This window comes from Mustela nigripes, chromosome 1, assembly GCF_022355385.1.
Source record: "Mustela nigripes isolate SB6536 chromosome 1, MUSNIG.SB6536, whole genome shotgun sequence".
NCBI lineage: Eukaryota > Metazoa > Chordata > Mammalia > Carnivora > Mustelidae > Mustela > Mustela nigripes.
The window spans coordinates 171,018,405-171,044,725 of record NC_081557.1 but is presented as its reverse complement, the minus strand read 5'-3'; the positions used below and the strand labels follow the sequence as shown (position 1 = coordinate 171,044,725).

General features: G+C 36.5%; 1 protein-coding gene across 1 annotated transcript in view; it reads left to right on the top strand.

Annotated features, from left to right (window-relative positions):
- Nucleotides 1–26,321, top strand: part of COL25A1 (collagen type XXV alpha 1 chain) — a 467,761-nt gene that overhangs the window by 282,957 nt on the left and 158,483 nt on the right. Inside the window, exon 5 of the mRNA XM_059377104.1 lies at nucleotides 2,046–2,063. Within this exon, the coding sequence (XP_059233087.1) occupies nucleotides 2,046–2,063 (18 nt within the window). The remainder of the gene's footprint in view (nucleotides 1–2,045; nucleotides 2,064–26,321) is intronic.

Below are 26,321 nucleotides of genomic sequence, written 5' to 3'. Positions count from 1 at the left end.
AGCATGAGTGAGAACTTGGGAGAGAGCATGAACAGTAGAGAAGGGCAGAGGGAGAAGCAGACTCACCACTAAGCAGGGAGCTGGAGGCAGGACTTGATCCAGGACCCCAGGACCATGACCTGAGACGAAGGCAAACACCTAACTGACTGAGCCACCCAGACACCCCAGGAATGCCACATTTGAAAGATAGACAGGAATAGTCTGTCATGTGTAGAACAATTGTAGGAATCAAACAATCTCAGCAATGATGCTAAACTATTATTTTGTCAAAAGTATTTCTGATTTTAGACAATCCTACCTTTGTGTTTTTAACAACAACAACATAGAAAAGATCTAATGTGTTCTGGATTTCTTTAAAAGATGCATGTTCACATTTTTTGAGTTTGCATTAATTCGAAGTTTTAGGAAGGTCAGAGGCTTAAAGCATCCAGAGAGAGAGAGGCAGAGTATAAGTGGGAGTGAGCACATATTGTAATCTCGTCCATTACATGGCTTTGGGAAGATCTACAGTCACATGTAGGTGGAGAGCCCTGCCTCCACCTACCTTAGGTTCCCCAAGTTCAACGCTAATTTTAGGGTTGTCTGTTACCCTCAAGATCCTTAGCTGACCTGGTTTGTATACAAGTATCAGTTAAAAGGCTGGGTGCCTGCTGGTCCTGGGTCTATATCTCTAAGCAGAGATTCACGCTGTTGCTTGCAGTCAGGAGTGGTTGGGAAGTTTAGAGCATCTTCTCAGTTGAAGGGTGCCCTGATACCATTGTAGATCAGATTTGGGTTTAAATGGTCTTTTCCACCTATCAGCTCTGTGACTGTTACTTTATTTCTATGAGCCTCAGTTTCTTCATTTGTAAAATGTAGAGCTGTCATAAGGAATAAATAGACTAACATGTCCAAACGTGCCCAGTACTTGAAAAGTACCACCACTAGCACACAGGATTGCTGTGAGTAATATCCACAGTAACTGGTTTGATTAGATAAAACCTGGCAAACCACATTTTCAGACAAAGTTCTTAAAAATCATCTATTCTATTCCCAATCAGTTAGAGAATAAGCACCTAGAGAAATTCCAAGCCTGGAGAGGGTCTGAGAGAGAGAGAGTAAGAGAAGGAGAGAGGGAGGGAGGCAGAGGGAAGGAGCGTGTTCTTTGGGAGTTGTATTAGTTCTGTGCTTTTCTATATGGATGCCCAGTGGCATGCAGCTGGTATAATGAAATTGAACATTATTAATTTATTTTTAAAGATTCCTTAACTTGATGTACACTTTTTCTTTCATCTCTTCTTGTATGAAACCCAATTAGAGAAGAAGGTGATGTGTAATCAATACTTTTATTCACAGGTGATTTTCCTTGAGAAGCTTTTACAGTCAATGCTGCTTTGAAATTTTTGTTAGCTTAAAGAACAGAAAAGTGCCATTCAAACTGAATTACATCGTCCAATGGTTCCATAAACTATCGACCAAGTGAGGAGTTCTGATGCACTTTAATTGAGCCTAAGGCTTCTTATATTCTTTTAAAATGCCCTTAGGTTGGATTGTACTGAGTAAAAGATGGGTGTTTATTTTCAAAATTGACTTAAAGTATTATTGAAACAATGAGAACTCCAAAGACTCGGAATTCTAAAACTAAAAATATCGGCCTCTTTTTTTCTTGTTCACTGTGCTCTTTGAATAGGTAGCTCATAGTAATAGTCTGTGCTAGAAGGCCCTCTGTTGAAATAACCCAGTCATTATGATAACATAGTTCACCTTTTACCTTTTTTTCTCTCCAATTTAACTCTAGCGCATACTAAAGCCCCTGAGTCATTTTGGAGTTAATATAAAACAGACCATGATAGCAAGATTTCAGATAAATAGCATAGAACTAAAATAGCAAGATATAATATGGTTTTTCAAAACCACAATGTAAAATTTGTCAGTAGTTAGGTTTATGATCTTCAAAAACATTTGGTAAAGAGTTTTAGAACTAGTTTAAGTTTCGGTAATGAAAATCGTTACTTAAAAAGAAATTTTTATAATTGTTTTCCTCTTTTTTTTCTTTTCAATTTCAGGGTCAACCTGGTCCTCAGGTAAGTGAACTCTTTCCTAATAAATTAATTTCAGTTTAGGATTTCCTCAGTGTGGAGATTTTTCTGCACTTCTTTTCAGTGGCTATAAAAAAGCTATGAACCAGTAATCATGACACCACACAGTAGACCAAATATTTCCCAGGAGTAAAGCTCTGGGGCCTCTCCAGGCTTTGTGAGCCACATCAGCTGTTGGGCCAGATGGCAAATTTAACAACGTACTATCCTACAAAGCAAAACTCTAAACTGATCTAAAACAGTGCCCCAGGACTTTAATGTAAGAATAAATGACTTAGTAGATGTTGGGTATGAACTGGTTTGCGTTAGGTACTGATTAATCACGTACTAATAATGTTGCCATAAATCCACACAGACTGACTATTTAGACGGTGATCATACCAGTGACTTTTGATTCATTACAGACAGATATTGAATTTGATCTACATTTTCAATATAAACCAACTGCTGAAGACATGATTTATAATTAAATGTGAATGCAGTCAACAGAAAAATCTTTAAGAGCTATAAATTCTATTGAAGAAAATGAGGAAATTTTAGGAAGGGGAGGAATGTGTAGGAAGATGAAATTATTAAAGAAGGGAATGAAATGATGAGTCAGAAATGCAGAGTCGGTAAAAAACAACACACTCAATATTAATACTGATTGTGGTCTGTAGGATGCTATGGAGAAGGGAAAGTCATTATTAATGTTTTTACCTTTAACACCATAGTACCTCTAAATAACATAAATATTTATTGAATTCCTCTTACGTCTCTTTCCCCTTGATATACCAAATGCTATTTCTGTCCTAGACTATTTAGTAAATAAACAATTTTCATGATATCTTTGTGAGTCAATATCCAAATTATTGTCAGCTAATTCTCACACCAGACCAGTGTCTAAGGCTATCTAACAAAATAAACAAAGAAACCCACGTACCTCAGTAGAGCAGTCCTTTCCACACCATGCTCATGAGAGAAAGTTTGCCATGTAATTAACTTACACTCATATCAGAAAATACTCTTATTATTTGTGATTTCCACACTTGCTTTCTAAGTTGGCTCAATTATTGGAGGGAAAAAAAAAACCCAGAAAAGAAAGTTGTAGCTTATTTCCCAAATTTGAAACTGCTACATTGAAATGGGATGATGTCAAATAAAAGGTGCTTTGCATGCTTTATTTTATTTAATGCTTACAACAGTCCTGCTGTTGTATACATGTGCGCACGCACACGCGCGCACACACACACACAGAATTGGAAGAGATCCATGACTCGCATGGAGTGACACCATACAACTGGGGGCAGAAGTCAAGAATGTCTGTAAGAACCTCTACACTCAGCTCACAAGAGAAGGCGAAAAGGTAAGATAGCAGAGGATAAAAGAAGTTAGAGTGCTGGTTTAGAGATTATTATAATCTGTAAAATATTTTAAGTATTAATAGGACCTCTGTCTTTGCTAGGATCACCTCTGCCTACCCTAAAGCAGTCTTTTAGATAAGGATTTGGGTATAAGTAATTTATTTGGGAGACAATCCCAGGAAGCATTGTGAGGGCATGGGGAAATGACACAGGAGAGACAAGAGGGCCAGAAAACAGATGTATTCCTGAGGAAGCTGTGAGAGACTGTAGAGCTTGTCTCAGAATTGCTCACTGAAAGGCTGGGGAGATTGATGTATTTATCTACTAATTTCCCTTTTTCTTTTGTTGAGAATGGTGCCTGGGTGTTAACTCCCCGGCACCTCTGGTCTGGCCCAGGAGGTCCAGAGCTCTCCAGCTGCTAGAGGAATGCAGGCAGCGGTAGGACGTATGAGATCTGCATCCTTACACTGCCTTGGAGGGAAGCAGCAGTGAGGCTTGGCACCTACATCTTAAACAGCGTCCAAGTGCAAGAATCCTATAGACAAAACAGAGAGGGGAAAATTCAGATTGAGATATATAGACTTGGAAAATTGGACAAAGAGACAGCATTGAAAGCATATTAGTTAATGAGATGTTAAAGAAAATAGCTAAGAAGAAGACCATGTTCATAATAAATCTTGAGTTTCTGCCACAGTTAATGAGCAGAAGAAAGATGATAAACCAGCATAGGGAGCCAAGAATGGGCAGGACATTATGAATCACTGTAACCAAGATTTGAAAATATATCATGGCACTTAAAAAATTAAAGTCTATCTAACTGCCTGTGCTTGAAAACTTTGGAAACTTTCAAGGAAGATAGAATTGGCATTTTAAAATAGTGACCTGCTCTGGTTTTCCTGCATCTTGGCTATTTTTTTTGCCTTTAGTGGATACTTGAATCACATGATCATTATTTTCAAAATGTATCCCTCTTGTCACAGCAAAAGGATAAGCACTGGGTTCAGGAAGAATTAGCATGAGGGAAATGCAAAGCCGGGAGATAACTCACATCATCTTTCTATGGCACAAAAAATAGGCAAAGAGTTTTGTTGGTATGTCCCCAAGGAAAAGTCTTGACCTACCTCTTAACTCTACGTCATCATCATAACATTTTTCAAAAGAAACTTCCAAGTTTAGATTTTAAATTAAGTAATTCTTAATGGAAGTTTCCATTTAGCGCTTAGTGATTATTAACTATGTAGTGATGTTTTTTATAAATTATAGATGTATTTTGATATACAGTCTCCATTTTTATTTTCCTTACCACCTATCATAATGTATTACTTTCCCAGCCTCTAATCTACTCTTGGGAAATTTCTGCAAAAAGTGGAAACTAAATAGGCTTTTACCTCCAAGAACAAATTTTGTCTCTAAAAATATGAAAACATAGAAATGATGTAGTAAATGTGATTATCAATATGTACAGCACAGTTATAGTATTTTATACAGTTAAATCTTACATTACCATGTTACCATAAATCCACTTTTTCCTGAGTAGATTTATATAAACTACACATTAAATCTGTTTAATATATATTTATAATGTAGATAAAATGAATAAGCAAGCAATGTACATTTAAAACCTAAATTGGAAAATTTTTATGGGTTGTTAAAATATTTGAAAGGTTTCTTTTATTTGATCAAATTTCTCTTAAAATATTCATGTTCTGTTTTTTGGTCTACTAAAAATGATTTTATTCACATACAGTATATATAGTGTGTACAGGAACTTATAATTTGGGATATGTCTTCCCTTTTTTTCTTTCAACTCTTTGGTGACATAAAATGATAACACAGTTTTTTCTTGAAAAATTAAAGAAGTAGTTCTTTAATTTCCCAAATTTTTATAAGGTTTCAGAGCTTAAATTCCTCAGAACTTATTTTTTTGTTATTTATATATGTAAGTTTCAATGCAACCAAAGTGCCACATTCTTTCCCCCGCTAATTATGCTCCTCCCTTATTGCTGTGTTGTCTTAGCACATATTGTTAATTGTGGGGAAAGCGAAGAGCATGAACTTTGTAAAACTTTTTCCTTACTCTCCCTCCCATTTCCCTTTGCAACTAGTTAAGGGAGAAAAAGGAAGAAGAAAGTTGGCTTCCTAAACAAGATTTCTCCAAACAAGTTCCCTTAACCAGTCCTCAAACCCAAGTTTCTCTCCCGCTCCCTGAGTCATAACCATGTCACCGAGGGATGACTCCTTAGTTGGACTACCTACTGTACTAAAAATCCTTACTCCCACTGACTGATCCCAAATCCTAATTTACAGTGGATTTTCCATTGAGATAGCATTGCCAAAACATTTCTAGGGAACAATAAGATTTTGGGGGGGGGGGGTGCATTAAAAGTGGGCTTTGTGGGTTGATCTGGGAACATAAACCATCTTTTATTAGGATTCCTGTGTGAAGATACAATCAGATTTCCAAATAACCAACTTCCAACAAAAGGGTTGTCAATGTTTGAGCTGAGGGATTGCACCTCCTTTAAAGTTTACTAAAGAACTTGGACAGAATTATAATCAGCAACCTGTTTTTCATGTGTAAATGTTTATGTCAGTAAAGTGTTCTTGCATAGGTTGAACATTCCCATGTCATCTTATTCATGGTATTCAGTGCAAGTCTCTCCTTGAGAGAGGTTTCAGGCAAGATTCTGCTTCTTTGGTATCACGCCTTCTTTAGTTAGGAGTTGCAGATTAATAAGGTTTTATTTTGTAGACTGATGGTAGAAAGGGAAAATGTCTATTATTTAGGGAGTTCTTCTGATGATCTTCTGAAAGCCGAAGACAGCTTAGATGGATTTAACTTAGATTGTTAAAAGAAATTGTGAGGCCTGCAAAGCTAAATGGCAGAGATAGTGTGAAATTGAATAAGAAAATAGGCCTTAGGGAAGAGAGGTGAGTCTTTGCATTTACCTAAATGGGTAAGCAAATGGTTCTTGACAAGGGAAATGAGATGGTGAAAGCATATTAGGAAGAAGGGGGGGGAGGCAATTCTAGCAGCTGTGGTTAAGATGGGAAAAGAGGTAGAGAAATGAATGGAGAGGTTGCTGCTGTGAATCCATTGTATCAAAGGAAATCAAATCCTTGGAGAGGAAAAAGGATGGGATAGGGTAAATAATGTCACAGAGACTGGGGAAAAGTGGTTGGGTAAGAAGAGAAAAAATAAGTGATGAGAGAGCAAGTCAGGGAAGAAAGGAGGAAAGGAAATGAGAAAAAAGACAGACGCGTGTTTGTATTTCAAAACAAAGCGGCCCTGAGAATTTTTTGGGAGGTGGGGCAAAATTTATCTATCGAAATGAAAGTCACCCTACTATTTGTTCATTAATTCATATGAACACAATTTAAGTCAATACCTTAAGGATGTATTTAGCTCCATGTACACGGCACAGCAATAAGGCTGTGAAATTGTGGCAAAGAAAACAGATCCAGTCTTTGTTCCTTTGATGGTTCTTTTACTATTAATAGTCAAGGAGATTGTTGAAGTTCTCTCAACTTTTGCAGACCTGCCATTCCAAGGATGAGTTCAATTCCATCCAGAATCCTGCCCTCCACCTGCACATCTAATAATAGGTGTAATGGGGACCTTAAATGTGAGGCATTTAAGAAGACTCTTTTCCAACATGCAGATGACCCATTGCTCTAAGTGTGGTCCTGGTGCCAGGCCTTAGTTCCAATGATTGAGGTCCTGCCCACATTCAGGCACCCCTGTTCTGATAGCTGAATCTAGGCTCCCCATGCCTACTATTCCCTGTCTACATGACGCTCTCCATCCCAGGTCCTCCTCTCCTTCTCCTCTCTCCTACCAGGTGTGAGAGTCAAAGTGCTCATGCTCTACCCAACCACAGTGAAATCCCTCTAGCTCACTGCGTATCCAACAGAATCCCCCATTTCTATGTCTTTTGATCCTGACTTCCCCATTGCCATTGTGCACACTGTGAGAACATGACTGCTACCTGCCTGGCCAGTCATGCCTGCGAGGGTAGTAAATCAGGAAAGAGAACATGGCAGCTTTTTCCTGTCTTAATGGTGGAGATATCGAGGGGTAGGATGGAGAATAGCAGTGGACAGTGTCATTCCATATATGTCTGATGGATACAGTTTTTCTGTCACGGCTCTGATGATGTTGTTCTTCTGACTACAAAACTTTAAATTTCACTATGATTACCACTTAGAGGCCAACAAAATCTAATTATTAGCCCGACATTTAAATCCTTGGATTTGGCCTGTTTTTTCTAGCCCTATATCCCACTAATTTTTCATTTAATGCTCTGAACACTATCCTTCATCCAAACCAAATATAGCCATGTGCCTTTTTTCTCTCTTCAAATGTATTTTTCTTCATTTGTCTTTTCTTAGAATAACCTTTTCTCAGAACTGTTTCCCTCTTAGATAGATATACTCAGTTTCCTAGATACACTCAGTTTTCACACATCCAGACATGGTCACCTTTCATACTCACATGACATTTATTCCAGCAAGATATCTGCTCTCTCTTTTGTTGAATCCCCACAAAACTTTATATGTTCAGCTTTTTTTCCTTTTTTTTAAGATTTTATTTATTTATTTGTCATATTGAGAGAGAGAGAGAGACAGAGTAGATGCAGGGGAAGTGGTAGGCAGACGGACAAGCAAGCGCTCCCTGCTGAGCAAGGAGTCCAGTGCAAGACTCAGTCCCAGGATTCCAGGGCCATGACCCAAACCCAAGGCAGATGCTTAACAGGCTGAGCCACCCAGGCATCCCTGTGTACAGCTTTCTATACTCCTTTACACTAGAGGGGTCATAGAAAGTGAAGCCTAGATAGGCTGCACATCAAACCCTAGGTTTTCACTTATAAGCTCTGTGACCTTGGGCAAGTTACTCAGTCATTCTGAGTCTCATTTTCCCCATCTGTAAAGCAGAGATAATAATTTCTTACCTCAACAGATACATACAGGAGTATTAAAATAAGATAATATAGGTATAACTTTTAACACAGTGCCTAGTACATGACAGGCTCTTAGTAAATATTAATTTCCTCCTTCCATTGTACTTTTTCCTCTTTCTATTATATTGTAGTCGTTTATACACATCCTTTCTCTCTTGACTCCTAGCTTTTATGGTCTTCGAGGGCAGAGCTATGCTTTCTCTCATCTTTAGTATCCTCCCTAACACTTCACTTAGTACCTGGTACATAGTAGATGTTCAACAAATATTGTTGAATTATGAACAGTAAATGCAAGAGTTTAAGGAAAAGGAAGTTGAGGAAGAGAGAAAACTATCAGCTCTTCATGATTCTAAATACCCTGTCAGTAATACCATGTGTCATCAATAATGCCACTTAAAATAGGCCTCTGAGGTTTCTAAGCTCTGAGATTTTACTGAATATTTGTCAATTTTAATATCTTACTTCCACTTGGTTTGGCAAGTTTGGATACCTTTGTTTCCTTTTATTATAGTAGTTTGTTTATACTGATATTTAATATTTGGTAAAATAAACAGATTAGTTTAACCCAGGGCCACACTTAAGATGTATTATGTAGATTTTAGCCATTTGTTTGTAGGATTCAAGGCTTATCTTTAATTTTTAATAATCAAGAGAGTTATAGAAAGTAGTTTATGGTGGTTGTGTTTCATGCCACATTTCTTTAACAAAAACATTCTTCCACTAATAAATACTTTAATAGAAATTATAGAAACTAGTTTTTAAAAAAGCCTTCTCAGGAGTTTCTCTTGTATGCATTATAAAGATATGGTGGCCTTTTCTTCGCCCCCAGTAACTGCATCAGCATGTTATGTAGAAGGTAGTGAGATACACAGAACCACTATATTAACTGAAAAGTACCCCTTCTGTACCAGGGGCACTTCTTTTGCATAAAATTTTCAGAATTTCCAAGCCCTCCTCATAACTCTCCTTTGGCGTTGCATGTGAACATAAAGGAGATATAATTCCCTTAGGAATTTGGAAGACTAATGCGGCATTTATGTTGTAATTCTGTATTACTCAGTGAGAAAAAAATGTAAGAGAAAACCACAAGCAAATACCATCAGACAACTGCACATGAAGGCGTGGGTCTTCCATTTTTTTTTTTTTTTTTCCAAATGCACTTGAGAAGAAGTAGAAGATGTCACATTGCCTTTCCCCCCCCAAATCCTTTTTTGCTGTTTGGTTGTTGTTCTGACATTATCACTGTCATTTCACAATATTTTACTAAAATGTACAAGAATCAAGCTGTGTGTCTTGTAAGGAATTATTCCCAAATAAAATAGTGTATTTTGGGACAATATTTAACTTTCTGTTCATATGTTTTTAATTATATACTAAGCTCCTTCTAACCTAACACTTCAGCAATTCCCATATTTCATGTTTGTGTTCCAGTCCAGCCTTTTTCAGACCCATATAGTCTCACTTGGGGGAAGAGGGAGGATATGTACATTCTCTAAGAAATTTGAAAAGCGTGTGTGTGTGTGTGTGTGTGTGTATAGGAAGTATTTATTTTACTCAATTCATTATAGAACTATTATATTAAACTAGTAATGTATTCATTTGTGAATAAATTATGCTAGATCTGAAAAACACAGTATCATTCCCCACTATCTGTATTTTATATGGTGGTTATATGATGAAGAGTGATTATAAACGTCTGAACATTTTAGAGTTTTTGGTATTTGATTAAGTAATTGGTTAATTGAAAGACTCCCCTGTACTCCATATGGCTTATACCTATAGATATTTATACACTTAATACTATATAAATATAAATTTATAGGGGTGCTCAGTGGGATAAACCTCTGCCTTCTGCTCAGGTCATGATCTCAGGGTCCTGGGATTGAGTCCCGCTTCAGGCTCTCTGCTCAGTGGGGAGCCTGCTTCCCCTTCTCTCTCTGCCTGCTGCTCTGCTTACTTGTGAGCTCTCTCTCTGTCAAATAAATAAATAAAATCTTTAAAAAAACAAAAACTAAAATATAAATGTATATACTATACACATAGTATAGCAGCTCGTTTATTTCACTATCATCCATATATCTTTTTTAAACGTGATTTGTATACCGAAACTTTGATTTACATATGCTGAAATTATCAATCCCTTTTCTTTTTTTTATATCTCAAAAATACCTATAAAATACCAATAAACCTTCTTTATATGTTGTTGATATACATAGAAAATACACATTGAATAAATGTCTACAATTGGGGCAGCTAGGCAGCTCAGTTGGTTAAGTGGCAGATACTTGACTTTGGCTCTGGTTGTGATCTTAGCATTCTGAGATTGGTTCCACCTAAACATGGAGTCTGCTTGTCCCTCTCCCTCCTCCTGTGCCTCTGCCTGCTCTCTCTCTCTCTTTCTCTCTCTGTCTTAAATAAGTAAATAAAATTTAAAGAAATAAAATAAATGACTATAGTTAATAATTCAGATTTAAAGATAATTTTATATATGTTTGATGATGAAATGGCTGAAACAACTGAAAATATCAGCTTTTAGTGGTCTGTTTTTAAAGGGAGCATACAGAATATGTTGAGTAGTGCTAAGGGAATGGGCTACATAGGCAGATAGCTGCGTTTAAATACTGGTCATTTACAAACTGTATGACTTTGGGCAAATTATCTGTTTCTTTTCAGTTTTTCAATGTAAAACAAAGGTGGTTGGCTTAATACATACATACTTAATACCGACTTAATGAAACATTTAGAACAGTGTATGGCACGTGTGTTATTATTCAAGTCTTATTTATGCACATGTAAACATCTGCATACAAACCCTCTCACATGAGCACTCACACTGACACAGTCGTGATGTCATATAACCCTAAAAATGGGACCTCATCTGCTGGATAAATATCCAATAGAATAATGGCTTTAAGTTAAGTAGTTCAATTTTAAAATTAAGAAATTCATGAAAAGTGATTATCACTTCTAGTATAGGATTCTAAAACAAATATTTAGTGCATACTTGTGTATTTAATTCTTTCTAAAGCTGGTGAAGAGTTTTAATCAAAAATACTTCAGAGAAGTAAAAATAATTCACTTTGAAATGTTTTAATCTTCAAAAAAATTGTGGGGGCGCCTGGGTGGCTCAGTGGGTTAAAGCCTCTGCCTTTGGCTCAGATCATGATCCCAGACTCCTGGGATCGAGCCCTGCATCGGGCTCTGTGCTCCACCGGGAGCCTGCTTCTCCCGTCTCTCTCTCTCTCTGCCTGCCTCTCTGCTTACCTGTGATCTCTGTCTGTTCAATAAATAAATAAAATCTGAAAAAAAATTGTGAATTTTCTGAAGTAATATTATGTAAATGTATGTAATTTCACATATATGTTTTGATGGGTTCTTTGGTTTGATAATTTTGATATCCTAACCAAAATTCTTTTATTTTTCAAGATTTTATTTATTTATTTTTAAGAGAGAGAGAGAGCAAGGGAATATGAGCAGTGATGGGACGGGCAGAGTGAGGGGAGAGAAGCAGACTCCTCACTGAGCAAGAAGCCCCATGTGGGACTCGATCCCAGGACCCTGGGATCATGACCTAAGCCGAAGGTAGATGCCCAACCAACTGAGCTACCTAGGGGTTCCCTAACTAAAATTCATAATTGGCTAAATTTATTTTCTCTCTAAATATTTCTAGTCATATTTAATTGATTGCTTGTTTTAAGTACAGAATGTATTTATTGCACCATGTGGAGATTAAAATGGAGGAATGCTGTAAGATAGTAGTTAGAAAGCTAGCTCCAGAAACATTTTATTCTACCTTCTTTCTTTGGGTAGGCCACATTTAAACTTAGTTTAAATAATAACTATAGGAGATTCTACTACCTCCTGTAGTTAATGTGAGCCTTTATACTTCAGGTTTATTTTTTTCAAATGGCCAGTATATTTAATGCTAACTATTTAATATTTAGATCAGGCATAATCTATTGTTATAATTTACATTCAGTAAATAGTCTTTCTATAAAAAAATACACTGAGGGGCACCTGGGTGACTCAGTGGGTTAAGAATGCCCCTTCTGCTCAGGTCATGTTCCCAGGGTACTGGGATCGAGCCCTATATCAGGCCCCCTGCTCAACAGGGAGCCTGCTTCTCCCTCTGCCCCTCTCCTACCCATGCTCTCTCATGCTCTCCCTCTCAAATAAATAAATAAAATCTTCTTAAAAAGTACACTGAGTTGAAAACAAATCAAAGAAGATGCATCCTGAATTGATAAAGTTGAATAAATATCTAGTATTATATAGTAAGCATAGTTATGACAAAATTTTTTTAAAAAGAATACTTATGACACAGTTCCCTTGAAACCTTTTACCTGGCAACCTGAACTATGGAGCTATTTGGAAAAGAATAAACACAGTGGGGGTTTCAGTTTCCAAAAGAAATCTTATCCTTGCAATAAGCTCAGGGCCACCATTTACACTTGTGTAAGTTGTATACTGTGCAAAGCTGTTCAGCAAACAGACAGGGAAGTCTAAAATTCAGCTTGTGCTTCACTTGAGCTCTGGAATGGGGCTGCAACTACCTGGAGGAAAGCCTCCTTATCTAATTCACACAGTCTCAGTGTAGACCATCAAGACCCTGAATGAAGTATATGCATTTTACTCAAAGAAAACAAACTGGTCTTAGTGGTGGGCATCAGGATCTGAGATGAGAACAGTGTGTTCCCGAACAAATGCAGAGTGGGCAGTAGGCATAGTCCTGGAAAGAAGCCACAGCTGGGTGTGCAGTAGCAACTGAAGTTGTGGAAATGAGTGAGATGCCCAGAAAGTGTGTTATCGAGGGTAAAATAAGTCATGGGTGGAGGAGGGTTAGTTATGAATTACAGAGAGAAAAAGGAAAAGGAAGTTCTCCTACAGAGATGGTGGAAGACCCAGCAGAAGGCGTTGCCAGAGAAGCTAAAGGAGGAGTCGTTAGCTCTGTGAGCTATAGTCACCAGGTTTCCAACTATGAGTTTACTTAGAGACTTTAGTGGTCTGATGGTTTTCAAAGCAATACTGCCATGGTTTTAGGAATGACTCAGTATTGAAAACGTGGGAAGAGTAAAAATAAAACATTCTTTCTAAAAGTTGGGAGTCACAGGCAGGAGGTAGACAGGAGCCAAAAACATCTCTCCTTATTTGAGACAGGGGAAGAAATATGTATTTCATTGAGTAGAGTTCATCTTCAAGAGACTGTGCAAAGTTTTTTTATTCCATTTACTATTAGTCTTTATTCTCTGACTAGGGTTGTGAGTCAACAGATGAGAAATTATAGTGACCCCAAAAAGCACAACTTCTAGCTGAAGTCAAATATATCCTCATAAACATTCATTGGAAGCATGTTGGCCATACAGATATCTTTGGCTTTTTGAAAGTCAATAGGCTATTCGGGAAATACTAATTTTGATTCTGATAACTTCTTAGAGACCTCTGTTGCAAGAAATCTGATAATATATTTATTAATACTTACCATATATAAGGTACAAGACTGCATTTGAATTAGGAAGAGAAGAGTGGAAGGAAATAATATTTACAGACCATATGTTCTTTTAATTACTTCCTGCAACTCACATATGAGGTAAATATTGTTTGTTCCGTTCCACAGATGCAGAAACTGAGGGTCAGAGAGGTTAAGTGACCTGCCTAAGGTCATGTTTTAGTACATGTTAAAACCTCCAAAGGCATTGTTTGTTTTATTTCCCCCATATGCCTTTCTCCTTGCCCTTAGGGTCCCTGATAGCTTACTAGGAAGCACAAATCTTATACCTAGCATGGTGAGCAGAGTTTTATCAAAGCGTCACAAGTGCTTTAGGAATTCAAAAGGGAAAACGTCTCCAAAGGAGGGGCAAGGAAAGCTTAGCGAAGAGAAGTCACTGAGACGAGCCATCAATGATGGGTCATCAATGACCGTGAGATTGTAGAGGGGTGGAGACCGGATGTTTACTGGAGTAACATTTGTACTGGGACTAACATTTCTCTCAGAAACTCAAATTTCTGCTGTGGTTATTTTTTTTTTTTTCTTTCCAAATAACTCCATAGGTCACGTTGCCAGGTAAGAGGTTTCAAGAAGGTGTGCGATAACTATTTCAAGTCTAATGATACTTAAGGAAGCTTCTTCAGTAGAAAGAATGGCAGGAACAGAGGGACAGCAGTGAGAGCAGTGAAGGCTCCTCTGAGAACTGCTGGTATTCCAGGCTGACTGAAGGACAGAATCCTCATGTTGGGGATCGGGGCAGAGGTGGGAGAGGGCATAAAACACAAAAGGAAAGTTAGGAGCAGATAATAGAGGACTTCAGACAGAGGCAGCAGTTTACACTTCAGTCAGTGGGAATCTGAAGGGTTGCCTAAAATAAAATTTTTAATGATGTAACTACTTCTTTGGAGAATTTTCACACATACTCAAAAGGAGAAGAAAATGGTATTATAAACTGCCCTGGAACTGTCACCCAGCTTCAGAAATTATCAGTGACTAATATTATTTCATGAATTTATTTTTCCCTTGTTTTTCTCATTTGTTTTGTTTGCTGATGTATTTAAAAGCAAAACCTAGATATCTTGTCATTGAATCTGCAAATACTAAAATATGAATCTCTGATAGGGCCTTTTTAAAATATAACCATCATTTCATTATCAACACTAATAAAATCAGCAATAATTTCTTATTATCATCATACCCAATCCATATTCAAATTTCCCCAGTTGTCTCAAACTTGTCTTTTTGTAGATGGTTTGTTTGAATCAAGATCCCAAACTCAGTTGGCATTTAATTGTTATAACTCTTCAGACTCTTTTAGTGTCTAGGCCTCTTCTTTTGAAAAATCTTTTTTCACGTAACTAATTTTCCTACAACCTTTGACCTATATATAGAATGCCCCACATTCTCGATAGATCTAAAGAATTCCTTGTGGTGCTGTTTAACTTGTTCCCCTGTCTTCTGTATCTCTCGTACACTGCAAGTTCCATTTAGAAGTTTGATTAAGTTCTGGTTCAGTTTTTAGGAATAGTCTCTTATGAAGGTATAGTATACTCCCTTCTTAAATCAAGAGGCAGGTAATATTCTGTTGATCAGCAGGTCAAGTGCTATTGGCCTGATTCCCCGCAACCTTTCCTGTTACAGCTTTTGGATCCGTGGAGGATTATTGCCTATAATAACTTTTTCACTGGGCCCTTGACATTTTTGGTGCTGAGGAATATGTTCAGAAATGTGCTTTAGGAAACATAATCTGACAAAAGTATGTAGGATGGAATAAATTGAGGGAAGACCTGGAGAGGTTGTAGACTATTCCTGTTTTCCAGGAATAAGGACACTGGCAACAAACATGGAAAGACAGATTCAAGGGATTTTGTGGAGAATGAAATCTCTGGGACTTGGCAACAGATTCCATTTACCAAATCAAACATAACACTGACCTTTTAAAGTTTTGTATAACAAAAACAGGAAGGTCAGGAGTCATGAGTGGCTTGCAGTAGAAATTGAGAAGTTGGTTTGAGAATGATGAGTTCGAGCTGATGATGGCATATCTTGGCTTAGACATCTGGTGAACAGTTGGGAATGCAGCATTGCAGCCTGGAAAAGAATTGAGGACATAAGTCAGGTAATAATTAAAGCCTTGAGGGTACATTTGATAGCTGATGAAGGGAGTAAAGTGAAAAGAGAAAAGATTTAGACACAAATTTGGACAGTCATGACATGTTTGGGTTTTGTCAACCCTTCCTCCCCAAAGTTCTGGTTTATTTAGTTTTAGTTTAGCCCAGGTTGACTCCTTTCCAGGGCCCTAAAGACTGGCTCAGCAGTTTCCCTTCTCATAGCTTAGCTTTCTTCTTCCTAATGGAAAGAAATGCCCTTAAGACCAATATGTATTTCAACTCACGTTACTTTATTTTTCCCAAAACCAGACTGTAAAATATGATTTCTACTCTGCTACCTCCTTCCTCTTTCCTCAAATACAATTTTCTTTATTTCTATGGCCCATCTATTATTAAACAAGTTTGATGGAGATAGGAGATGATACGACCTTAAAGTGAGGGAATAGAAGGCAAAAGCAACTTTTCTTCCCTTTAACTTTTGGAGAGCACGAATGGATGTGTTTGGAGAGCAAGGGGAAGAGCCCGAGGGAAATGTATTGGTTGAGAGCGATGATACAAAGCTGGCAAGGTTGGGGAGGAGGCCCCAGTGCCCTGGTAGGATATTATCTTTGTTCCACAGGGAGAGGAGGTGGTGCTACAAAAGGTTGTGGAAATGGAAAGCATGGTAGTTGTAGAAGCTTACATTAAAAATTTTTGACCTTTTGGTCAACAGCAGAGAGTAAGAGACTGGGCTTCTAATTTATAGGGGAAGCTTGAGAATCATAGACAAGTCCTGAGATTCAGGCTCTCCTGGTCTCATTTATTTTATTTATTTATTTTTTTTTTTAAAGATTTTATTTATTTATTTGGCAGAGGTCACAAGTAGACAGAGAATCAGGCAGAGAGAGAGGAGGAAGCAGGCTCCTTGCTGAGCAGAGAGCCTAATGTGGGGCTCGATTCCAGAACCCTGGGATCATGACCTAAGCCGAAGGCAGAGGCTTAATCCCACTGAGCCACCCAAGCACCCCACTCTCCTGGTCTCATTTAATAGTTGATTGGTTTTTATTCCTTCTCCATATCTCTTTAGACTCAAAGAGATATCTGTCCTTACCTCTCTGTTGTGCTCAGTTGCCCTTCACAAAACTGCAATGCTTTATAAAATACAATGAATGAAGCAAAGATTCAAGGTGACCTGCAAACCAGGCTTTCTTGAGTAGCCTGGGCAAGATTATGTTGGGACAGTATATTAGGAAGCATGCTGAAAAAAACTTATAAATTAAACCCATGGTGTAAAGAAGGCTATGCTTCTGAATACATTCAAATTCTATGGAGGAGGGTAAGAGTATTGTAGGATAGCTTACACCATTAGCTATAAAATCACAGGGGCTACTGTGGGCATTTAGAGAGCAAGTTGATACTTTCTTTCAACAAAAAGAATGTTTAGGATTCCAAGTCTTTCACCATGGAGTTCATTTTATTTGACCTCTTAAAAATGAGTAAGAAAAAAAAAGCAAAGTTAAACAAAAAAGTTTTAGCAGTTACTTAAAACATTTGGATATAAGGGATGAGGCTAGAGAGAAGGGAACCCTTGGTTTTGATTGGCAGGAGCAGTAATTTGGCTGTATTTAATTTGTATTGTGTTAGAAAAGAAAGCCAGAGTGGGCTTCCCCGATTCCTGCTGTTTTATAAGCCCTTAACTCCATTGAGCTACATCAGTCTTACTTTTGAGAGTCCTTTTTAAATGTTTGGTTTTTCTAAATTTTCTTTCAGTGCTAGATCCCACTAATTGTTTCCTTATGGCAGCTGCTTATGATTTAAGACTGATCGTGGGCACCTATGGTCCCTTGTTCAGGGCTTGAACTGACATCACAAAGGAACTTAAAAGTTACAATCTCACCACAGAAAATGCCCAGACAAGAATAGCTGTAAAAATTAGTTTTGCAATAAGTGGGGCTGGTTTTAATATTTGAAATTTCTGTTTATACTTACACTCTTTTCTGCTGGGTCTCTTTTAATCTTCAATACAAAATGAAAGGTGTAAAGTCTGAAGCTATAAATCTGTTTATAGCTGTAATTCCCTTCCCTGACTTAGCAGAGTTTGACACTATCATAAACACGGTTCTTCTGCAGCAACATTGAATCTGGTTCTTGTATAATTCTTTATATGTGCTGCTTTGAACACTGAGAGTTTTATTGCATTCTTTTCATTCTGGGTGTTTCAATTCAGCAAAAATTGATTGAGCACCTACTATATGCTAAGGGCAACTAGGTAGTTCTAGGGCCTAAAGCGTAGTCTTGGTTAGTCATTGAGTAATGCATTTGTCTGCTTTGGTTTTCTTTTGGCAATAGTTCCTAAATATCAAGGTAAGCTATATTAAACCTTTGTATTCTGGAAACATTTTCAACCATATGCCTATCACGTTTCTTACCACATGGCCCCCTTGTTGCGGCCGGCGTGACAAATCGACCAGGAAACCTGAGGGTAAGAGGATGGTGAAAAGAAATTAAGTGATTATTAAGTACTACCATTGGTCAATCAGGCATTCTATAAATTGTTTCATGGATAGCGTTTGATGTTAGCCGAATAATAAACATTGTTTTTCCCATTTTACAGATGAAGAAACTGAGGCTTAAAGAATTTAATTAACCTGCCAAAATTCACACAAGTGATCACCACCAGGATTTCAGTCTGAATTATGTTTGACTCCATGACTTGAGCTCTTAAACACCAAGACACTTAATGTAGTTTATTTTTAAATAGTTTCTCCAAATTATACCTTTGCTTTTTAAAAATTTTTAAAAGATTTTATTTATTTTTAAAATTATTATTATTATTATTATTATTTTATTATGGTTATTATTTTATTATTTTATTTATTTTTATTTTATTTATCTATTTATTTATTTTTACTTATTTATTTGTTTATTTATTTTATTTATTTGAGAAAATGAGAGAGAGAGAGAGAGAGAGCGCACATGAGCAGGGGGAGGGTCAGAGGGAGAAGAAGACTCCCCACTGAGCAGGGAATAATCCTGGGACTCCGGGATTGTGAACTAAACCCAAGGCAGACACTTAACTGACCGAGCCACCCAGGCACCCTGATACTTTTTGCTTTTTATTTTTATTTTTATCTGAAACATTTAAAAAGAAATTATATGCAAACACACACACACATGCGTGCACACACACACACACACACACACACGTCTATACTTACCCTCCTACATTTGTAGGCCCTCCTACATTTTCATGTCAGGTTTTCCATAAAAAGTTTAAAATTTACACATTACCTCTTGAAGTCATTTGCAAAGTTAAAAGTCTATGAAACAAACAACAAAACAAAACAAACAAAAAAAAAGGTGATTTTAAGAAGAAATGTCCCTAAAAATATGAATTACACCAGTAAAGCAGAAAACTATAGATTTCAAGGTTTTAGGTATATACTTGGAAGAACACAGTTCAAAGTGAGCCTAAGCTAAATGCATAAAACACTTCACTCTGTAGTATAGTAGATTTATCGACATGTAAATAGCTAGGGTCCTTATTTTTCAAGTAAGCATAGATTTTTTCATTATTAATTCTATTTGCGATATGATTTTGTGAGTTTCAGATACTTGCTATAAACTACCAAATTTAATTTATTCATGAATGTATGGCTTAAGAGCATCTATCTCATTGGCACAATGGGCCAGTTCATGCTGCAGTCAGAGAGTAGGCAGAAATCTTACCATCTGTAGAACTTAGGCTTTTATCCTACTTGAACAAGGGAAAATGGGTTATTTCCTATTTCCTTGCCTTGTAGGGGGTCTGTGAACATTGATTAAACCATGTTGGCAAGAATGCCTGAGAAAGGCCCATGCTGGAGAGATTGTTGTCCTTATCCTTAAAAAACTAGGGAAATTACAGCTTTTAAATATGGTAAGCCCACAGTTAGCTTGCAGTCTAAAAGCAGAGGAAGAAATGTAAAAACGGTGTACTTTATTGGTAAGTTAATACAGAGGAAGTGTGGCTGCACAGTATAGCCACCATATGTCATCTGTTCTCCTTTTACCCAACAGTGACAGTAGAGAATTTTCTCCCCTTCTCAGCTACTCTAATTGGGCAACCAAGGCTGCTAACAATCAATTTGGATTTGAATACCCCTAAAACCAGATTTAAAATTCTTTATGGTTCACTTGGCTCTTAAGCTCCTGTGTTCATCACAGTTTATGTAGTGTAGATCAACCATTTTCTGCTAATGCACTATGTTATGAACTTTGAAATGAGTCACCATGTTGGTGATTTGTCAATGGCTCTCATGTCCATTCCATTAACTGGTCTTGTTGGTTCTATCTGAGAAATGTCTTCTGAATCTAGAATTTTTCCTTTGCTCCTATGATCATCTATCTCCTGGACCACGGCAGCAACTTTCTAAAAAGGATAGCGTTTCATGCTCTCAGAGTCCCACAGAGCACACTTGATCTTACCACTGCCTTGTTAAATTGATGACAGAATTTGGCCCGGGGACTTGGGTATTATTAGCCAACCTTCCCGAATCTCTTCCTCAAATCTTACTATTCCACGTTTCCACTCCCCACACCACATATGTTCTTACAACCCTGAACTCCTTGTCTTTCTCTGATAGCATGATGTTCTTCCACACTTGTGCGTGTTCTCCCCTTCTGCTTGAACTTCTTTACTCGTTCCCAGTTCCCTTTATGTCTGGACAACTTTCAAGAGCCAGTTCCAGTATCATCTTTGGATCTCCAGTTCTCCCACTTTCTTTTCTGTCTGTAGAGCATTCCTTCCGCTGATTACAATTATGTTTACATAACTTTCCTCCAGACTCAGAGCACATTGACTGGCTGGTAGTTGGCTATAGATGCTTAGAAAATAAAACATTCTGGCCTTTGTAACTCTATGGTAACGAAAAGATTAATCAGAAGAAGGGTTGTTATAGTCCAAAAATGAGAATGATCTACACTTTGCAGGGATAAGAATCATAATTCCATTCTTATTCTAGCAGCTCTGGCTGCCAAGAATGTCCAGGGTTTTTTTTTTTTTTTTTTTACTTCTGGCAGAATTTAGTTTTGTTTTCATGATTGCCATCTTTAAAAAAATCATTCTCGCTTTAGCTTTTGTCATTCAAAGTAGGTAAAATTTACAGTTCTAGTGAATGAAAGGTCTTAACTGGAATATCCAGATTCCATGAATATATCTTTTCCAGCTATATTTCAATTAGTTTTGTGCAGATTGAAATCCAACATTTTACTGAATCTCAATTATTGTGCTTCTCATTCACAGTGCTTTTAGTTTGGCTTAATAATTTAATCAAAATAGATAATAGAGCATGGAAAAAAAATCTAAAATCTTTGTTACTAGGATAGAAATGGATTTGGGGAGGCTGAAGTTGGTATAGGCCAAGATTCATATTAAAAGCTTGGTACAAACAGGATTGTTACCATAAATTCTGAACATGAAGTCATTTGATTAGGGACTAATTTGAAATTACCACTGGTATTTATACGTATATTGGTAGTAAATTAATAACACTCTAACACCACTCTAAAGAAACGTTCCAACTACTGTTAATAATAAAAGCTTTGGTAACACTTTTTAAAATTTATGTAACTAGGGCTAATAAGATAAAAACTTATTAGAAATAATCACATCAAACATTCTTGTTTATTTATTTAAGCAGACATAATAAAAAATCTGACTCCAACCTACCAGACCAAACCAGAAGGAAAGGAATTCCAAAAGAAGCCTTACATAAAGAGTCATAAATAATGACTCACTATTACCTTATTTACAACCACTAATTTTACCATATTTACTTACCATTGACCTCAACTATGTTTTAGAACAAAGTTTTATTTTCAAATAGCTGCCAGTCGCTGATACTGATACCTGAACAACAAACACATCCATTAACTATCAAATTGTTAGTTTGGTACAGCTGGGAACAACAAAATGCCATGTAAAATATACTGTAATTCAAATATTCCTTAATTTCATTTATTGCCTATCCTTTAGCTAGTATCAGTCAAAAGACAAAATAATTTAAATAGTGACCCAGCTTTAATTTTAAAAAGTTAGTAATCAAAGATACCTTTCTTTCCTCTGTAATATTTTGACCTAGAAGAAAACCATAGCTCCCAAATTTTGAAATACTGTCTGTGTTTACTAAGGTCATCCTCTTTTTCCTTCAAATTCAATCCATATTTGCACTGAAGAGGATCCAATTCAGAAAGAAGAATGGGATTTCGGTTAGAGCAGAAGAAAACACTTGCCATTAATCCCAAGAGCACAAGTGGGGTCTGGAGTGTCCGAAGCAGCCACCACAGCTGTGAATGGAGGTTGACCTCTGCTTCGGTTCTGTCTTGAGCTGGCAGGTGCCAGGACGCCATTCAGTCTGCTCAAAAACAACCTCTTTTGAAACAGCAGTATTTTATTGCTCAATTGTGAATGCAAATTTTTATGTGTTCATGAATTAAGGATCCTTTCTTATGGCAAGCTGTCTAAAGAAGTCTAGTTTTCATATGTGATTTTGGCATTAGTCATTGAACTCTGGGGAAAAAACTCATCCCTGCTCACCACTGTAAATTGTTTTAGAAAAGTTTTGACCTCACACATGCCATAAAACCTAATGAAGTGCCTTTAGAGGACTGGTACAATGAGAGGCTTGGCCTCTAAAATCTCAACAGCAAAAAGAAACTAAACTTCAAGAAGAAGAAGCTTTTGGGGGTTAAGGGGTAGGAGCAGGGGAGGAGTTCCACTGTAACATACATAAAGTAAGTAACTTGATAGTAGCTGGATTTTCTAGGCGAGTTTTTCTTAATGCTAGTAGTAGGAAGTGTTTAACTGTGGCACTAGACTATTAAACTTTTCAAAACAGACCATTCATGTTTTCTAAATTAGCTTCTCCCACCATACCTTCTATGAGTGCCTAGAATACTGCCAAACTTTTTATAGGCATTTGTATATAAATGTAAAATAAATCAAAATAGACTTAAATAACATGTTATTTAAATCAAGACTGGAATCTCCATTTTATTTTTTAAACTGAATGGTAGGTATCCTCTGTTTTTTGGGGTTTCCTTTGCCTCACCAAAAATAATACCCTACTTGTAGAGCATTAGAGAACATTTTATGTGTGTTAAAAACAATCAAATAAATTCTTTAGACTTAATTTTACAGGGATAGACGCATAGTCTATACCAATTACTCACTAATTGATTCACTGAAAACATTAATAAAACATTAAAATTTTACTGAAAACATAAAGAAAAATGATTTCCTTGGTTTTCCTTTGTTTTAATGGCACAATTATTTTGGGGATAAGAGAAACAAGAGTTTGTTTAGTTGATTCTGTTATCTTAGCTCTCTCTCTCTCTCTCTCTCTCTAAACCTCTATAATTACTCTTTCTCTCATTTTGTACTTGAGATCCTGGGGTCACTACAGGATACTCGGAAATGTAAAAGTGAGCCATTTCAGAAGGCATCTGTTGAAGGCAGAAACATAGTAATCATTCTTTATGAAAATACAGTTCTAGAGCTCTGTCCCAACACTTATCATCCTAACCTAGTCACACAGACTAGGTTAAAGTCCTGGCTAACTCACTTGCAAGAGATCTAACCTTGATAATCTTTGAATTTTATTTTTGGCATCTATAAAAGGAATATCATAATACTCTCTTCATTGGATTGGGACAAGATTAAATACAGTAACAGGTGAAAGTTCTTTGTTGATGGTAAAATATATAAACTACCAGACGTGATATTATTGTTATTATTAAATTCATGATAACCTCACAGCTGTTACCAGAAGTCTCACAACTGAGAGTAGGAATTTAGGACAGTTCTTCTCTAGCAGATACTTAGCAAGAGATATTTTAGTAGACTGATTATTCCTACATTTCCACCTGAAATGACATTACAAGGTCTTAGGAAGGAGTACTTTGCTAAAACCTTGGCTGTGCTTCTAGTCTAGACTTACACTCGTTTCCCAGCCTGTTTGTCACTCGCAGGTGAAGGTGAGAGATTGATTGAAGGTAACTTTGAAATGCTCCAGTTTCTCAAGTAGGCTGAGCTGAAATATGATTTCAATTTTAAGAGCTGGGGGGGGGGGGCTTGTATTGATGCCTCTAGAAATAGTATGTCCTGCTAGCATTTTTGTTCAGAGATGAAGAAAATCTCAATGTGGCTTAAGAATAGACGGCTGCCCCAAAAGTAGAAAATCCCAAAAGAGCTACATCTGTATGGCTATCTGATTTATGACAAAGATAAGACTGTGCTACCATGGGGAAAAGATTCATTTTCAATAAATGGTGTAGGGTTAATTTGATCCACACATAGGAAGAAAAACCAGCTTGACGTTGACCTCACATCATGCACAAAATCAGTTCTCCATGAATTCAGATCTGAGTATGAAAAATAAAGTAATAAAACCTCTATTTTTTACTTTATTTTTTTATTGTTGGTTTTCTTACTTTGTTTTGTGTACCATACCATCTCAAATAATATAAGTTTAATGTACAGTATTATATTTATTTTAGGTGTACAATATAGTGAGTCAACAATTCTATACATTACTCAGTACTCATCATGATAAATGTACTCTTAATTCCCTTCACCTATTTCACCCATCCCCCTCTCCCCTCTGGCAACCACCAGTTTGTTCTCTATAGTTAAAAGTCTACTTTTTTGTTTCTTTTTTTCTACTTTGTTGTTTCTTTTGTTTCTTAATTATCACATATGGATGAAATCATATGGTATTTGTCTTTCTCTGACATTTTACTTAGAATCATATACTCTAGATCCATCTGTGTTACCACAAATGGCAAGATTTCATTCTTTTTTATGGCTGAGTGATATTCTACATTATATATGTATATAACATCTCTACTTTACTTATCTTAATTTTTTAAAAATTTGATTCCAGTATAGTTAACATACAGCGTTATAGTAGTTTCAATAAGGCTTTTAGCTTTTAGAATAAACATAAAAGAACCTCTTTATGTCCTTGAAGTAGCAAAGATGTCTTAAATGAAATACAAGAAGAGAAAAAAAGAAAAAAATGTTAAATGGAGTTTTATTAAAATTAAACTTCCGCTAATCAAAACCCAGTTAAGAGAATATACACAGTACACAGAGTGGGAGAATATATTTGCAAAAAATAACTGATAGAAAACTCATATTCAGAATAATGTAAATTACTCATACCTCTCTCTTGATACATACAGATATTACAATATGTAAAGAACTTCAGTAAGTCTAAAGGACAACTCAATAGAAAATGGGCAAAAGATATGAATAGACACTTTGTGGGTGAAGATGCAAAAAGGACAAAACATGCATTAAAAGGAGTTAAACTAATTAATCCCTGAAGAAATACAAGTTAAAACAGTGTGAAACTACTACACCTCCTACCATAATGTCTAAAACAAGAAAAGATGGAAAATACCAAGTATTGGTATTGATATAGGGGCACTGAAATTCTTGTAAACTGGTGATGGGAGTATAAATTGTTAGAATCACAATGAAAAACGATTTGTCAGTACCTACTAAAGCTAAACATATTAGGTATTTTCTATAGCCTAATAATTCCATTCCTAGATTTACACCCAACAGAAATGCATACAGTTTTTAATCAAAAGACATAAACTAAGATATTTGTAGTAGCACTATTTTCAGTAATCAAGACCTAGAAACTCCTGGAAACAAATGGCATCGACCAAGTAGGATAAACAAGTAAATTATGGTTTATTTGCATGATGGAATATTATAAAGCAGTAAGAACAAACTATCTACAGCTACATACAAAATTATGCATATATTTTACACTTACTGAGCAATGGAGGTCATACGCATACTGGTATGATTCCATTTCTGTAAAGTACAGAAAGAGACAAACTATTTTGTCAGAGGTCAGAAATAGTAGTTGAGAGTAATGATAAGAAAATGTTACCATAAGCCCTCTAGTTTTCCTTAGTTGGGTTCTACTTGCATAGGTACATTTAACTTGTGAAAATTTATTTTGCATATTATGTAATTAAGACATGTGGACTTTGTGCACTTTTCTCTGTGTATGTAGTATGGCAGTATATAGTATATGCTACGTTATAGTACTATACTTTATTGGTATGTGTACCAGTATGGTATAGTACCATGCATACTGGTATATGATATATACCATACTATAAATACCATTATACTAACTATATATATAATAGTATATGTATTATACCATTTTCACATTCTAACCATCTTATAATTATACTTTGTAGCCTAAAATTCCTTGATAAACCTCACTGATGGGTATACCTCTTTGCCCTTTGCAGGCATGAATCTTGCAGATGACTGCTGATCTGTTTAAGTTATA